The sequence below is a fragment of the Phycomyces blakesleeanus genome, assembly GCF_001638985.1.
Source record: "Phycomyces blakesleeanus NRRL 1555(-) unplaced genomic scaffold PHYBLscaffold_5, whole genome shotgun sequence".
Classification (NCBI taxonomy): domain Eukaryota; kingdom Fungi; phylum Mucoromycota; class Mucoromycetes; order Mucorales; family Phycomycetaceae; genus Phycomyces; species Phycomyces blakesleeanus.
The window spans coordinates 428,846-444,924 of NW_017265138.1; the positions used below are offsets into that span (position 1 = coordinate 428,846).

The 16,079-nt window shown below is 35.5% G+C and overlaps 7 protein-coding genes and 1 non-coding gene across 8 annotated transcripts; 5 read left to right on the forward strand and 3 right to left on the reverse strand.

The window, feature by feature from the left end:
• Window positions 1-19: 19 nt before the first annotated feature.
• Window positions 20-435, reverse strand: PHYBLDRAFT_157963 (hypothetical protein). Its single transcript, XM_018433705.1, has one exon. It carries the CDS (start codon window positions 391-393, stop codon window positions 148-150), a length of 246 nt encoding a protein of 81 aa, XP_018294662.1. The 5' UTR covers window positions 394-435; the 3' UTR covers window positions 20-147.
• Window positions 436-1,803: 1,368 nt separating this feature from the next.
• On the forward strand, window positions 1,804-1,876 carry PHYBLDRAFT_t77. Its single transcript has one exon. It is a non-coding gene; the product is annotated as a tRNA-Thr (tRNA).
• A 41-nt stretch (window positions 1,877-1,917) lies between these two features.
• On the reverse strand, window positions 1,918-4,015 carry PHYBLDRAFT_180159 (hypothetical protein; the record flags this gene model as incomplete). Its single annotated transcript, XM_018438272.1, has 3 exons — window positions 1,918-2,943; window positions 3,006-3,287; window positions 3,456-4,015. The coding sequence occupies 3 exons, from the start codon at window positions 4,013-4,015 to the stop codon at window positions 2,163-2,165; spliced, it is 1,623 nt and encodes a 540-aa protein (XP_018294663.1). The 3' UTR covers window positions 1,918-2,162.
• Window positions 4,016-4,140: 125 nt separating this feature from the next.
• PHYBLDRAFT_131600 (hypothetical protein) lies at window positions 4,141-7,283 on the forward strand (the record flags this gene model as incomplete). The annotated part of the gene is made up of 15 exons (XM_018429428.1): window positions 4,141-4,372; window positions 4,436-4,531; window positions 4,600-4,655; window positions 4,711-4,900; window positions 4,985-5,059; window positions 5,117-5,218; window positions 5,302-5,414; window positions 5,476-5,585; window positions 5,639-5,715; window positions 5,775-5,891; window positions 5,951-6,286; window positions 6,344-6,518; window positions 6,572-6,790; window positions 6,872-6,932; window positions 6,985-7,283. The coding sequence occupies 15 exons, from the start codon at window positions 4,141-4,143 to the stop codon at window positions 7,129-7,131; spliced, it is 2,106 nt and encodes a 701-aa protein (XP_018294664.1). The 3' UTR covers window positions 7,132-7,283.
• A 1,272-nt stretch (window positions 7,284-8,555) lies between these two features.
• On the forward strand, window positions 8,556-10,903 carry PHYBLDRAFT_142140 (Zn(2)-C6 fungal-specific transcription factor; the record flags this gene model as incomplete). Its single annotated transcript, XM_018430746.1, has 3 exons — window positions 8,556-8,734; window positions 8,826-10,476; window positions 10,535-10,903. 3 exons carry the CDS (start codon window positions 8,556-8,558, stop codon window positions 10,901-10,903), a joined length of 2,199 nt encoding a protein of 732 aa, XP_018294665.1.
• Window positions 10,904-10,906: 3 nt separating this feature from the next.
• PHYBLDRAFT_157965 (hypothetical protein) lies at window positions 10,907-11,468 on the forward strand. The gene is made up of 2 exons (XM_018433706.1): window positions 10,907-11,007; window positions 11,098-11,468. The coding sequence occupies exons 1-2, from the start codon at window positions 10,996-10,998 to the stop codon at window positions 11,263-11,265; spliced, it is 180 nt and encodes a 59-aa protein (XP_018294666.1). The 5' UTR covers window positions 10,907-10,995; the 3' UTR covers window positions 11,266-11,468.
• Window positions 11,469-11,773: 305 nt separating this feature from the next.
• PHYBLDRAFT_63166 (secreted thaumatin family protein) lies at window positions 11,774-12,469 on the forward strand (the record flags this gene model as incomplete). Its single annotated transcript, XM_018441078.1, has 1 exon — window positions 11,774-12,469. One exon carries the CDS (start codon window positions 11,774-11,776, stop codon window positions 12,467-12,469), a length of 696 nt encoding a protein of 231 aa, XP_018294667.1.
• A 626-nt stretch (window positions 12,470-13,095) lies between these two features.
• Window positions 13,096-13,323, reverse strand: PHYBLDRAFT_103744 (glycoside hydrolase family 16 protein; the record flags this gene model as incomplete). Its single annotated transcript, XM_018427788.1, has 1 exon — window positions 13,096-13,323. A coding segment is annotated over one exon (228 nt), but the record flags the coding sequence as incomplete, so codon positions are not given.
• Window positions 13,324-16,079: the final 2,756 nt, after the last annotated feature.

Consider the following 16,079-nt stretch of genomic DNA (forward strand, 5'->3'; position numbering starts at 1 on the left):
TATAGATCTTGTTTTATTTAGATTGTTGTTCATTTATTTTTGACACAATATAGAGTTGATTGTCAGTTTATGTACAGGCAATGATATGGGATGAAATGAGAAATATTGTATAGTATAGATTTGGATTAGGAAGATGTGTCTTTTTTTTTACTCCATTGGGTTTGTTTTGCCATCTTGAGGAACTTTCTCCTGTGTGCTATCACCATGGCCAGCCAGTGTGTTCTTTGCGCTTTCCTTAAGACTATAGAGAGTCTCTTTGATTTCTTGAAGGTGAGGATGTCTGACTTCTTTGGCAACAGCTGGTTCAGAGGCATCGTCGGTGCTTCTCATCAAGTCGTAGGTAAGCTTTCGTTCATCATCAACGGAAAGGAACATTGGTTTTGAGTCAGACATTGTTTGTGGATATGTATATAATGATATATAAAAAAGAAAGTGAGAGAAGTATTGTGAAAAGAGAAAAGCTTTAAATATGCAACATGTCCATAGTCTTTTTGTTCTGTCCGTTTTACCCGGAATGACGTATATTACTGGACGATACATTTCCTTATATGGATTCTGATTTACAAATGACTGTCCCTGGGACTGATGTCATGTCCTACGCGAGAATAGTTTTTTCTAGAAGAGTATGAAGTTATCAATGGTCGTCATAGATATTGCTATCTTCCTTTATTGTTACATCCTTGTGAAAACATTGTATTACATATCAATAATATGTTCGTTTATAAATAATGTGATTCGAATATATATATGAGAAAGTATGGCTTGTTTATCTGTAATGGTGATAAATAAGACTTGAGACTTGACTTGAGTATAAATAGGCTTAATTGTCATATAGCATTCTTAACAGCTCTAAACAAGTCTTCTTTGATTTTGACATTCTTTCTTGATTATCTATACTTTTCATTATATAAGTAATATAAATAAAGAGTTTTGCTACAGTTAAAAGACAAATTTTTTATCAAAAATAAATATTGAGGTAATAAGATGGTTATTACTTTCACTATCAAAATTGCCGTTCATTTATTTAATCACATAAAATAATTATTATAATACTAAGATCATTTTATTTATTTATTTAAATAATTATTTATTATTGTGGGTGGAAACAAAATAATAATAATAAAATTTCCAAAGAGATCCTATAGGGTATTTAATTTTCTTTGAAAATTAAATAATAATAATCTTGCGTTTTTTTCTTATATAATTTTTAAGCTATACTTTTGGTGTATCGTAAGAGGAATTATTACCTTGAAAAATAATACATTACAAAGGCATTGTTTCTCTAAAATATTTCAGTGGTGTTCTTATATATATATTATTTTGAGAGCCTTAATATAAAAGAGCATTTTTACTATTAATATTCTTTAGTACTCTGGTCCAGATATTTGGATACTGTTGATTACTTATGTTAAAACAAATATATTATTGGTTAGCCAAGGATAGCTTAAAATAAGAGTTTATTAGACAAAAGCTTAATTAAATATAATAAATCATATAATTGGAATTCAATTTTTATAGAATTTAAATTTCATTGTATTTTTTTTTGAAACAAAAATGAGTATAAAATTAATAAATAATAATAACTGTTCCTATTACTATATCTTCAGTTACTTTTAACTGAAGTTATCCAATGTTGCACATTTATCTTCTACCTGTATAATAAATATCTTCGACTTTTACTGATATTATAAATATAAATTTATAAATTATAATTTTCAATAAAAAATGATTTATGAAAGTGCCCAGATATGGCCATTATATCACGTGACAAACTCTATTTTTGGATTTGAAAGAGCGCAAATAGCCTGTTTAGCTCAGCTGGCAGAGCGTCGCTCTCGTAAAGCGAAGGTCGTGAGTTCAATTCTCATAGTAGGAAGGTGTGTTATGAACATTATAATCTTTCTTGGATTTTTTATTACTATTATTTTATCCTTATTTTATTTGTTGACTTGTGGTTCTAAACACAGAACACAAAGACTTATTTCGAATCATTTTGTATTCACTTCCTCGGTTACATTTCAATGCTGCCTTGGCCTTTATTATCCCGGACTGTTTCCACCGTTGCCATTAATTTGATTCATTTATGGTTAACTTTAAAACACTCAAAAAGAAGTGTAACAGTATTAAGATTAGAATTCATATGCAATGCGACCTTATTCAACCTAAAAATTAGGGACCGTGTAACGTAGCTCGCGGCGTTTTCTTAGCCTAGGAATCATTGTGATGGGTTGCTCTGCAAACATAGTCAGTAGTCTGTCGTCTTCGTCACTCCAATGTGCCGAGCACAGCCGATATTCCACAGGTAAATATGTATCATCGTGCCTCTGAACAATCCGATACCGAAGTACACACGCTTTGAAATAAGGTCCTTCACAAAATGAACACGCCTTTGGACTGCTCAAAAAGTCTTTGACATTTTGAGGAATCAAAGAAAACGTCGAGTCTAGAGTTCTTTGGCTAACCATCTTCTTCTTGGTCGCACTGTCCAGTAATAGAGGGCGCATGACTATCCGAGAACATATCTCTAATAGGCTTGGCGGATCATATTTCAAAGTTTGATAAAATGAAACGGATCTTTCGGCAATGTTGGGACAGTTGTCGACTCTGACAGAGACTCTGGTGAGGCGAAGGAGCTCAGAGGGTACATTGCTAATATTTGTCCCTGTGAGATCGAGCATAGTGAGCTGTGTAAGGCGTGCGATATTTGCTGACAGTTCTTCCAGAGGATTATTAGATAGATCAAGGTGGTTCAGTTTGACGAAAAATTGTACAACGGATGGTAACTCTGGAATGCGATTATTGGCTAAATTAAGGTGCTGAAGATGTTTGAGGTAGCAAATCGATTCTGGGAGTGTTTCAAGTTGATTGTGAGACAAGTCGAGGAACGTCAAACGCGTCAATCGGGAAATCTGGCTAGGGAGAATAAAGAGCCTTGCATGGTTTCTAACAAATAAAGTTAATAACCGAATATCGGTAGCATCCCTAGTTTAATACATTTAGCTTACAAGTCAAGATGAGATATGGATCTCAGCATAGACAATGCCTTGTTGAATATAATTGTGTTGATAGTTGGAGTAAAATTCTTTTCAGAAAATCTGGTGGATATGTCTTGCATACTGCGAGATAGACAACGAAGAAATATAGAAGGGAACGAAAAAGGAGAATGAGACGCATAGTATGTCTTATCAACATAGGTAAGATCAGGAACTAATGCCGTTGGTGAAAACAGGTGGTTAATTGGGTGTTCATGATCAGTCGGATCAATGATTAGCGGTATGGTAGGACGACTGTTAAGGGATATAAGCGACATTTAGTTGAAAAAAAATTAAAAAAGTAAGAAATACAAAGAAGAAAGAAAGCAGTAAGAAGAAACAAACTGGAGGTTTAAATTCAAATGACAGTGAACCATCCGAGAGAACTCGTCCACATTAAATCCGACACACCAACATTAGAACCAACGATCGGACCACGTTGTATCATTTCCACGTTTAATGATCACCTTAATTTCCTTCTTCTTTGCAAACTTGATGGCACTTTGAACCAACGCAAGTTCAGCCTGTTTGTCTCCAGATGTAAGGCTCTGTATTTTCCCTTCATCATCTTCATACTGTATTCCAACTGCACCGATAATCCTATCCTTTCTTTCCATTACCCATGAGCCGCTCTTGGGTCCATCTGTGGCCGTCAGATTTCGAAGTACATTATTGCTACGTCTGCTTATTGCCCGTCGGTATCGTTTCTTTAAATAAAAGTACCATGCAAGACCTAGTCCAGCACTCCAGATTGTTGTCTCTAGGCAAAATAGCATCATAAGCTGTCGTGCTGCATACCCTGTTGTTGTCATGTTGTAGCCAGCAATTCCAACAATCCCCATTGGCCACGACCATTGAACCAGTGAACTCTCTAGCATTGCTCTGAAGATTCGCTTGTTCTCAAGCTTCTTCTCTTTGTCGATATATAGTTTCCGGATGGCTTCATTGTCGCTTGGTTGATAAGGTCGTATATTTTGGCTCATGATTAAGAATCCTAAAACAGAAAGAGAGAGAATGGAAAGCGACTTTTAAATAATCTCCGACAAGACGACAAAAAGTGAATATGTGTGACTTTTCACAGGAACAAGCTTAACCCCAAGATCATACCATGTATCATATTCGGTCGATTGTTGGTCGTCAATCTTCACAGTTTAGATCCTTACGCTCCAATTCTGGATCTCTTCTCCGAGTATCCTCATTTTCGACAACTTCTTCTTCGATCGATAATGATTTCGATGTAGTAGTGATCGGTGGTGGCCATGCAGGCACCGAGGCATGTACAGCTGCTGCTAGAGTAGGAGCACGCACATTGCTGATCACTCAAAACAAAGACACAATTGGTGTGTATAATTACATAATTACTATGATAGATATTTTACTGAGGCTGCTGTCGTATTTTGTAGGTGAAATGTCTTGTAACCCTTCTTTTGGAGGTGTCGGTAAAGGTGTTTTAGTACGAGAGGTTGATGCTTTAGATGGTGTATGTGGTCGGATAGCCGGTAAGACACACTTTTCCTCATATAAAAATAATTATCTGATATATGATGTGCGTGTGTGTATGTATCAGATTTGGCCGGTATCCAATTCAAGGTATTGAATAAATCTAAGGGTCCTGCAGTATATGTAAGTAGTTAAAGCACACAAGACATTCTGGCTTTGTGTTCTGAATTAGATGTAGGGACCAAGAGCACAAATAGACCGCAAGCTCTACAAGAAGCATCTACAAGAGTATCTTGAGGACTATCCCAACTTGACGATCCAAACGGGGAGTGTGGCAGATCTTGTGTTTGAGACAGATATTGATTCTGAAAGACATCAAGTATTGGAACAAAAGGGTGCAGCATCTGCAGTAAAGGGTGTTCGTCTAGGTATATATGTTATTTTTATTTTGGAAATGAATTGCTCTTAAGCTGTGGGTATAAAATATTGATCTTATTCTGTGTTTTACATAGATAATGGCCACATAATAAAAACATCCAATGTCGTTATTACAACAGGAACCTTCTTGGGTGGAGAAATCCATTTGGGTGATTTTACATAAAGTACTTTTAAAAGAACATATCTTTAACACTCTAAAACATTAGGCTTAAAAGCATGGCCAGCGGGTCGTATTGATGAAAACCCATCTATTGGGTTATCTAACTCACTACGCTCAGCAGGCTTCCAACTTGCTAGGCTCAAAACAGGTAACTACATACTGAATAATAGAAAGAAAAGAGGAGGCATGGTAACCATAGTATAACCAAACTAATTTTGCTTTAAATACAAGGAACTCCCGCACGTTTGGATGGAAGGACAATCAATTATGAAGGATTGGCGGTCCAAGAAGGCGACAACCCACCGTCCCCATTTTCGTTCCTCCACACTTTAGTACCGCACGCAGTAAATATTACTAAACATTTTGAATCAGGAACAAAATTAAATGATTGATTTAAATTTATAGGATCAACAAGTGCTTTGCCATCAGACAAGAACCAACCCTTCTGTTCACAAGTACATTGCAGAAAACTTTGACCAGAGTATCCATATTAGAGAAACTGTAAAAGGACCAAGGTATTATATAACAATATTTGTAGAAAATTAAAGCTAATGCACCAGGTTTCAAGATATTGTCCTTCTCTGGAAAGTAAGATCAAGCGATTTGGTGATAAAACTGGGCATGCTATCTGGTTGGAGCCCGAAGGTAAATGTTATGTGTGATTATTTAAAAGAAGGTTTCATACAAACACTAGTTTATACAAGGATTTGATTCGCATCTTGTATACCCTAATGGTATATCAAACACCATGCCGGAGGATGTTCAGCTTAATTTTTTGCGTATGATTCGTGGATTGGAGAATGTAGATATGGTTAGACCAGGTAATATCGTGTGCTATGCCTTTATTTATTTATTTTCCTTACTGACATCAGAGCAATAGCCTATGGTGTTGAATATGACCATGTTGATCCCCGTGAACTGCGCTCTACACTAGAGACAAAACGAATTAGCGGACTTTTTATGGCAGGCCAGATCAATGGAACAACAGGATACGAAGAAGCGGCAGCACAAGGTGTGATGGCAGGGATTAATGCCGGCTTACATGCTCTTGGTCGCGCTCCATTTATTTTGGATCGTTCTGACGCATATATTGGTGTTCTTATCGATGATTTGACTACAAAGGGTGTGGAAGAACCCTACCGAGTATTTACTTCCCGCTCAGAGTATCGCTTGCACTTACGTGCAGATAATGCGGATTTGAGATTGACAAGCAAAGGTAATTTAAGCTGAAATTAATGTGCGCTCTGTTCCAATTCTTATCTTTTTATTAAAGGATATGATGCTGGTGCTGTTGGGGAGGAGAGGTGGACAGATTTCTATTCAAAATCAACTATGCTGAGTTCTGCTACTCAAGCTCTTGAAGAGCTACTTATGCCAGCTAACAAATGGAAACAGAATGGTATCAGTCATGGAAATGAGGGATCGAATGACAGCGGTGTACTCCGAAGGTATGTTATAAGTGTACAAATGCTTTGTGCCATTTTTTAATACGTTTATACGGATATTCATTTAGTGGTGTTGATATCCTGTGTTGGCCCAACGTTGAGATTGAACAATTTTACGATTTATTACCTTCCCTCAAGGAGCTAGATAGTGGATTAAAAGAACGTCTTTTGATTGCATGTCGCTACAAACCGTTCTTAAAGCGCCAGGCTACAGAGATAGCCGCATTAAAAAGAGATGAAGATCTTAAACTTGATATAAACTTAGAATATTCACGGTAATTAGCATTATTATTATTATTATTATTATTATTATTGTGTAGCTTTAACCAAGATACCTTAACGTTTTCGTTTGATAGAATGGATCAACTCTCGCATGAAGTTCGACAAAAATTGGCTATTGTACGGCCAGAAACGCTGGTAAGCTTATCAAGTTATTCTTATTTGTTTATCTAAATATTGAATGATAAAGGGAGCTGCCAAACGAGTAGAAGGTATAACACCAGCAGCAATGGTGGTACTGATGAAGTACGCGCGTCGGTCCAATAAATCATCTACAAAGGGAAGTTTAGCTTTGAAAAAGAAAAGCTTGTCAATCACTTCATCCCCGTGTTTGTGATACGCCATAAATTCCTATTTAATCTCAGGAGACAAACAGATGCTACATAACCATTACGGAAAACATGTCTTGAAAAGGACAATTAACATAGACTAATCAACATAAAGGATATCACACAACATTTCAATATTAAAATCACTAGATATAAATTATATTATATGGCTTGTGATGATATGCAATCAAAGATCCTCTCTTTATACTATAAAGTCTCTGTAAATAGGGATTTATCGAGAAATGGTATATTTGATTGCTACTTAGAGTATCTCTTTTTTTGGATTTGTTGGGTCTGCTATTTCATGCAATTTATGACTATTTGAATTTTGAAACGGAGGAATAATAACGTGTTACTAACTTGGATAGATTCCGGTTATACTCAAGATATACTGGGTTAAGAGATAACGTCAATCTCAAATACTTTTCTGTGAGTCACAACCTATTCAGTCAATCAAATGAGCAATTTGCAAATATTTTGTGACAAAAAGTAAAGAAAATTGTGTTATTCTTTGATAAATCAACCAAAAAAACCTATAGTTTTTATCGAATAAATTGGTTTTAGGTGCATTATCTGCGACTAGTTTAATCTGTGTTAGTTTAAGCGTTCCGAGACATGTCAAAAAAACATATGACAGGAACAGTGACAAAATATTATTTGAGTTTTTTAAAGGCTGACATTGATAAAATTGAAATAGTAAGCAGAAGTGAAAAGAGATTACCTTGTCATGAGTTGTTCTCCTATTTATAGCTTAACTAATGTAGAAAGATATATTGACTTACGAGACTATAAATATGTTTAATTTCCTCTATAGTATCCTGTACTGAATCCAATTGAGTAGTTCTTGTCAGTTACCAAGCGCAAGGTTAAACGAAAAGAGTTTCTAGAAAAATTATAGCCAACAACTAGAATTCGGGAGGTATGTGATGCCTTACATTTGAATGACCAAAGGTCTTGTTTCTCATTCTGTTAAGCATTGTGGTGTGTTTAGACAAGGAGAGGCTATGAAGGCATAATTTGAAGCGACTGTGATTCTTTTACATATACTGTATAACAAAATACCATTCTAAGCATATTTCTTGCTCAAATATAAAGATATATTTAATACTGATAATAAAATGACATCCTTATATAAAGTATTAACAAAAATATGATCTTTAAACCCGGTGATTTAATATTTTTGAAAGCGAAAAATACATTTTTGATTTTCGTAATTCTTTTTGGTTAAAACGGCATTTATTTTTCTCAAACCGACAAAATCAAGCGGTCGCACTGTGCAAACATTAAATAAAACCTGTTCTGGTTTTCTAATAAAAAGGTACACCATGTGTCGTCACCGTCTTTCACCTGGTACAAATATATCAAATGGTCAACTCAGTTTTCACATTGTATTATTATTTCTACACTTTTTTTAATCAGTTATGCAATAAAGATGACCCCAGCCCATTCATTTGTCTACTACACGTATCCGTCTTCGCCTGAATCAACAGTTTCAGAGCCTAAAGAACTCTTATCAGAATGCTCTTCAATGCCACCACATCACTCGGAAGACAACTTAAAAGAATCTCCACCAAAGAAAAGACGGCAACAAAGCGGATACGCCTGCAACAAGTAACGTATTTTTGCGTACATACATAAATATTCAGACAAGGGAACATCAACACCAACAAAGCATTCGACTGATCTTGTTACTGAACCACAGGTGCCGTGAGAGGCGAGTTGGATGCGATCGGAACAAGCCTTACTGCGGCCAATGTAGAAAAACGTGGGAATGCATCTACAGTAATGATGGGCCAAGATCAGAAAGTATCTCTATGCGACAAAGGTTAGACGATATTCAGGCCACAGTTCAAACTATGTCTGGCTCCCTCGGATTTATCGAGCAGAAATACCACAATACAATATCCCGTTTATTGGTCCAAATACAACCACAAGTCCAACAAGGGCATGTAGGACAAGAAGGGGACGCTTCCAGTAACTACCCTGCCAAAATATCAGAGAACGAATTGACGGTTTCCAGCTGGGCTGCAAACGTTGGCTGGCCAGTTGTGACCAGAAAAGATGGCACCCAATCTATTCAGACAAACTTTCATATTTTGGAAGAGTTAAAAGAGGCCATGAGGCAAGCAGTTCGGATGAGCCATGCTTATTATAACCCATCTCCTCTTTCGTACATGGTCCGCTCAGAATCACCAACTAGCGAAGCACGCATACGAATTAATAACCTTTTATCATTTTCTTTATTCGAACGTCTCGGGCGTTTAGATCGTCCAGAAAATGAACAAACAATTGATAAAAATATAAACCCAGCCGAGATTATGTCAAAGAATGTTACAGAAAGTCTTATCCACCAAAACCACCAATGTGGCTTTCCTATCCTTGTCAGTCCCACACGTTTTGAAGCATACCACAGCCAAGGTCGTATAAATTCACTTGTTATATCATCTGTTCTTTCCCATGCCGTGCCTCATATTTTCAATTACCATCCTCATATCTTATGCTTAAACAATTCTCAACAACTCGGAGAGATATTTTACAAATACTCTCGTGAATCCTTACAATATGACGATGCAACACTGACAAACATACACCAGAGAACCTTGTTAATAACCTATGATCTCGATTTGGGACGAGTTGAGAGGGCGTACTTACATCTAGGTATTGCTGCCCGGATGTGCTTTGCTTTAGACCTGCATTCTTTGAAGGGATATGTAAATTGCAAAACACCTTTTGAGAGAGAACAAGCAAAACGTATATTTTGGACCGTCTGGTTCCTTGATTCTATGGTCCCACAGCTTTACAAAAAACCCTCTTCTATACCTCCATCAAGTATCACAGTAGAACCTCCAACCGTACTACTAGATTTTAGCTTTACAGAAGCAGAACAGGCTCGCTTTGTTATTAGTATAATTGGTATCAGGCGACTTTCATCTGAGCTGTACATATCGCAAAATAAAGCAGAAATTGCCGAAGAAGCTCAACTTGATTCATTAAAGGCTGATGAAGAACGCCTCAGGGAGTTTTATCGTACACTCGACCCTCAAAATCGTTATGCTTATGCAAATCAAATGACCGGATTAAAAACTACCCAGTGGAGCCGCCGAACATTTTACTGTGTATTATTGGATTTTTGCCAATCTTGGATTACGCTTTATCGACCATACTTGCCGTTAGATACCAATGACTTGTTTGATATTCATCGTGAAGCTGTATTACGAACTTCGCAAGCCGCAATTGCTAGTGTAATTCTGTTTGACCGTTGGTTTTCTGCATCTATCGAGTCCCCGGATGGATTTGATTGTTTCTTTCGACCTTACTTATATCATTATATGGCTTCAATCCAAACGCTTAAAGTAGGTTAATTTTGTATTTATTTGGTTATTGAAAAAGAAAGTATTAACTATTGTGCAGTTAAATATTTCACATCCTGAATGGATGTCCGAAGAGCTGGTCCAACAGAGTCGATACTTTCTTGTGAGGATGCTAAAGATGTATCAAAAGACACCTACCTACAAAGCCTTTAAAGAAAGCCAATTAGAGAAGGAATTGTTTGCTTTCATGAACGAATATAACATCACATTAGATCAAGCCTGTCCATCCCAAGATCCATTGGCCGATAATTGTTATGCAGACGGAGGTTGGGGGATTTTCTTCCTGGGTCCAATGGTAGACGGACACATGAATATGGCTTTTACACAAGACGAAATGACGCGCTACTCTTGTACAAACATGAATATGAACACAAACTCAGAGTCAGGGCTTGACTTCTGCTACTTTTGAAGAAAGAAAGAGAGAACTAGAGACTGCTTGAATGTTATCAATATGAATATCGCAATTGGACAGACTTTTTTTTTACAACAATCAAGGCTGACATGTTAATTTTTGTGAGTATTGAAAGAAGAAAACCAACAGAACCCCATCTTATATTAAGTATGTTATTTTAATTATATATATGTGTGTGTATGAAAATACAGATACTTTGTCAAATACTCGACAGAAAACAGAGATTCTGGGTTATGACAAAGGATCGGGTCTTGGTATACCGCACAATAAGAAATCGAGATATAGAAATATATCAGCTATTTCCGCCAAAACGTAGTATGAGTGCTGGCGTGAAGTGTGATAGCTGTCCCATAAGATGACGGTACTTTGGGACTAGTATAACTTGGCGTGTATACAAAAGAAACTAGATTTATCAAATACATGAATAGAAGAAGTATCAGTCACTATGATGTAGACCCATGTTAGCTGTATCCCAATTGTATCATCGTTCTTTTTACATGGCGACAAGCTGAACTGACCAAATCATACTCACATCGTTATTCAAATATACTGCTATGTTTCTAAACAGTCCCTAAATTACCCAATCAACCGTACACACTGCCTTTAATCTTCTGGTAGGATGGTAGAGTGGCCAATTGACAGTTCGATTGAGTAGATTGCTGCCTTTGCATTAATCAATACAATAAAAGCTTTGTTGGTAATAGCGCACCAATAAACTACTATCTAGCAGTACACACTACAACTATAAATCAAAGTACTCGTGCTAAAAAGCATAAAACTTGTTTTGTTCTCTTCTTCACAAAAGCTGTGATATATCTTTCTCTTGACTACTTGTGGATTATTCTGTATCTTTAATCAACATTCGAAATGCGTTTTCTCAGCATCGAGCTTATCTTTCTCGGGATTTTAACAGTTGTAAATGCTGGAGATAAGCATATAACCATTATAAACAGCTGCGATAGTGTGGTGACTGTTGGTGTATTAACTAACGGCAGAACGGCAAGTTCCCCAGACATGACTTTTGACTTGACACCTAAGGCCGAACGAGTTATTACGGAGCAAGATACTTGGGGAGGTCGTATTTGGGGTCGTCAACAATGCTCAGGATCCAAGCAAAATTCAGCAGACTGCGGTACTCCCGGTGCTTCAAATCCAGCAACACTTGCAGAGTTCTTTTTCAAAGGTGCTTTCGGAAAAGACTTCTATGACATCAGCTTCGTCGATGGATACAACTTACCTATGAGCATTCAACCTCAGGATACAGAGGGAGCAGAAGGCTACACCTGTGGATCCCCAACTTGTAGTGATGTACCGGCGTGCCCAGATGAAAATGCGATTAAAGGTCCATCTGGGCAGTTGATATCATGTCAAAGTTCATGCTCAAAGTCGAACACGGCCGAAACCTGCTGCACTGGAGACCACGATGACCCGAACGTATGCAAGCCCGACAGTTGGTCCGAAGAGGTAAAAAGTGCCTGCCCGGATGCATACAGCTTTGCTTATGATGATCAGACATCAACCTTTCAATGCACTGTCGAAAACTACCATGTAACCTTTTGTTAGGTGTTTATATTACTGAACACTCATAATCATATTATTTACAAAACCACCACTTAATTTATAAGCACACTATATTAAAAACCATTTAATGACATATTATTGTTTTTGTTGGCTCTACTGCTGTTATTGATAATGATTGTGCTTATGTTGATAGTTATGTTATTTTTGCTACTATTTCTGTAATTATATAGTTGAATTTGTCACTTTAAACCCTTGCTTATGTAAAGTTCTAAAAAAAATGACTCTCTTTCAATTTGTATTTCGGCATGAAAATAATAATTTAAAACCCTACAGATATTTTGTGGTGTAAAATAGTGTTTTTATTATTTATTTATATTTATATATATACTACTACTATTATTATTAAAAAAGAGCAGCAAATATATGTTTGGTTGAAAGGATAAGAAGTGCTAGACTTGCTAAACTAGCTTGAAGGTAAAGAGAATTATTTGGTGAGCTCGTGTGGCCTCCAAGAGACACAAAGTTGGCTGGTAACATGTATCCGGGGACTATCTTTTGGCTCATAATATCTGTATATATATTGTGTGAGTAATTTTAATAGTAAGAAAAAAATTCAAAAGTGTATTACCTCGAATACTGCAAGCTGTTTTCGCATTTTTGCAGGATAATGACTCTTTTGTATCGGATGTGTTAAAAAACACTGTCATATTTGCCACTTCCAGGATAGCCTTCTGGGCGGGTGGTCCTTCACTAAAGTTTGGATTTCCATCTGACCAGTGATTAAGTATAACACGGCCAGGAGCATCTGGTATGTTTGTTGTCATAGTATAGAGCTTAACCCCGTCGATATAAAATTTCACATTACTGGGAGTCCAATCAAATCTGTACTCATGAAAGTCCTAATTTCCAATAGAAATATGAGCAATTGGTTATAACTTGCATATATTCAACATCATACTTACTGTAGTTGGGTCAAAATCAAGGACACTCTTTTCGTGAGTAAGGTTTGAGGCAGTTCCATCATCGTTGTATATTTGAGGCTGGACCGCAAAGTATGTATTCCATGGATTTTTGATATGACTAAGAGATTCCATATCGATCTCGCATGTGTCGTTACGATAAAAGAAAAAGGCGGCAACTGTACCAGAAACGTCTGTTGTCTTTAAGCTTGCGCGGAAACTACCGTACAAGAAATCCTCTCTATTGGCCTTTTGCATTAATATTTTTTTATTGATCTTTGCTTTCTCTTGTCATATGTACTTACCTCTTTGTTGCAAAAGACGCGGATGAAGCTTTTCCATTCTCGGTGACGACAGATAACTGGGTAACTCCATCTACCAGCTGCACATTATTTGGCTTAAATTCACGGCTGAAAGACTCGTTGTCTTGGGGAGGAACGGTATAATCCATGACAATATAATTATTGTCGTCTTGCAAAGGCACTTTGTATGTTGCAAAATCAGCATACCATACATTAGCCCATACAAAGGTATTTTCATCCTCGAATCCGCAGTCGCACACTATTGGGTCTGTCAAGCTTGCTCTTCCACCGAGGACAACTGTTGCAAAGGTCCAAAATACAAAACATTTGGCTATTCTAGATATTATCATGTTTGTAGGTAAGTTGGATCGAGAGATAAAGTAAGTGAAAAGAGCGCGGAAGGTGGATATTTTCCAACAAACAAACAAAACTTACATATATATACTAATCCCATGTAATAAATATGATGACACTGGATTTACTCATTCGAGGCTTATATCAAGGTTTCAGTGAGACATTTGTTCATATTCAGAAGATATCCCAGATTACCCGCTCTCCCTTTAGAAACAAATTTCTTTTATTCTTCTTCTTCTTCTTCTTCTTCTTCTTTTTAGTTTCAGACCACAGAAATTTTGTAGATAATGATATTTCCCGAGCTACACAATCGATCAAAGATGAAGGTCATATCAAAATGCTACACTCAATAAAGTACATCGTTTAAACTCGGCATGAATCATGGAACCAAATTATAAGTTATTTTATTTTAAAAAATATGTATTTACAAAATGTTTTGTATTATTTGACCTCCTCATAATCTTTAAAGTCTTTATCTCATTTGAAAAATATCAATGATTAGAATATCATTTTGTGGGGGGTCTAAAATATTCAATTGTCTTATACCAATCTCTTGTAGAAGTTGAGAAAAAAAATACCGAGTAAAAAAATTAGTATAACGTTTTAGCGAATATAATAATAAAGACCATTTATATATATGTATATATCTAAACAGGTTATATTGGCTCTCATAAGACTATAATGTCTTCTTAACTTTTATCTCATACATCTCTAATATGAGCTACTATCTCTTATAAACGTATAATACATAATTCTCCTTATAAAGCTTTTTCTTCGTCTGCACTTTAATGATTTTTAATAGTACATTATGTGGCTGAAGCGTTAAATTTCATTAAACAATAAAGCCTTTTGGTCAAATATCTTTGCGTAATAGACAGTTCAATTGTGATATAACCGGTCTAAAATAAAGGTCAAGTATCTTGCACAAATCAAAATATTTATTATTTGATTTTTTTTTTGATAATATCTTCTCAGCACTTTATACTTATTTGTATGGAAATGATCATGTTGATATATTTATAATTTTAATGTCTCTGATTTTCTTCTATTGATTTATTTTATTGGGAATATTTGAACTTGGCTTATGAATCTACTTAATATCCAAGAATTAATGCGTTCAGATATTACATATGCATATTATTATTATTATTGATTGTCTTTCTTGGTTAATAGTATTCAATATGGCTTTACTTATATTTATTTATATTTACATTCAATTAATTGAGAGCTTGATGCTATATAATACTTTATATACCCTGAAAAGCTAATTATGGTAAGCAGTTACTAAAAATATTGTAGCAATCTATTATGTTATACTTAATTTCAAAGACTGTAAAACACGATAGCCACTCCCTGGATATTAATCTTTGGTATTGTACCATTAGTGCTTGATAATATGCATAGTGTCAAAAATCCGCGTGGTTCAGTAGATCTCTTAGATAGATGTTTATTTAGAATATTGGATATTTAGCTACTTAAAATTATCAAACTTTTCATTCGATATATCATCTCAATATACTATTTTAATCTTAATCTTAATCTTAACCTCTATACTTATTTAATATAACGAATCAAGAGCGGCAAATAAGCTCTAGTAGATGCAAATCCTAATATGATGTTATTGCCTGAGTTTTCGTTTATAGAATACTTGTAAGACATTATATAAAGGCTATAATATGATAATATTCATAGAGAAATAAATCTATAATGTTTTCTGATATTATATCTATATATATATTCCTATTCCTAACATGATAAATTAGGTATTAATATTTTGTGTGTAAATAGAGATATAAACACACTGACATACTGGCATATATCCATCATTTACTATTATGCTTTAATACAGTCGTTCCTAGCTCTATATAATTAATTTTTATTGCAACCGACCTTTTTTTTTGCAATTTATTTATCTATCTTCTCCTCCCTCTTTTCTATGAAGCTATACAATATATATTGTAGAGTAATGGTCATATTTTCGGTATAAGTAATACATATTTATCTCATACATCAAATTAACAATTTATGTGATTGGTT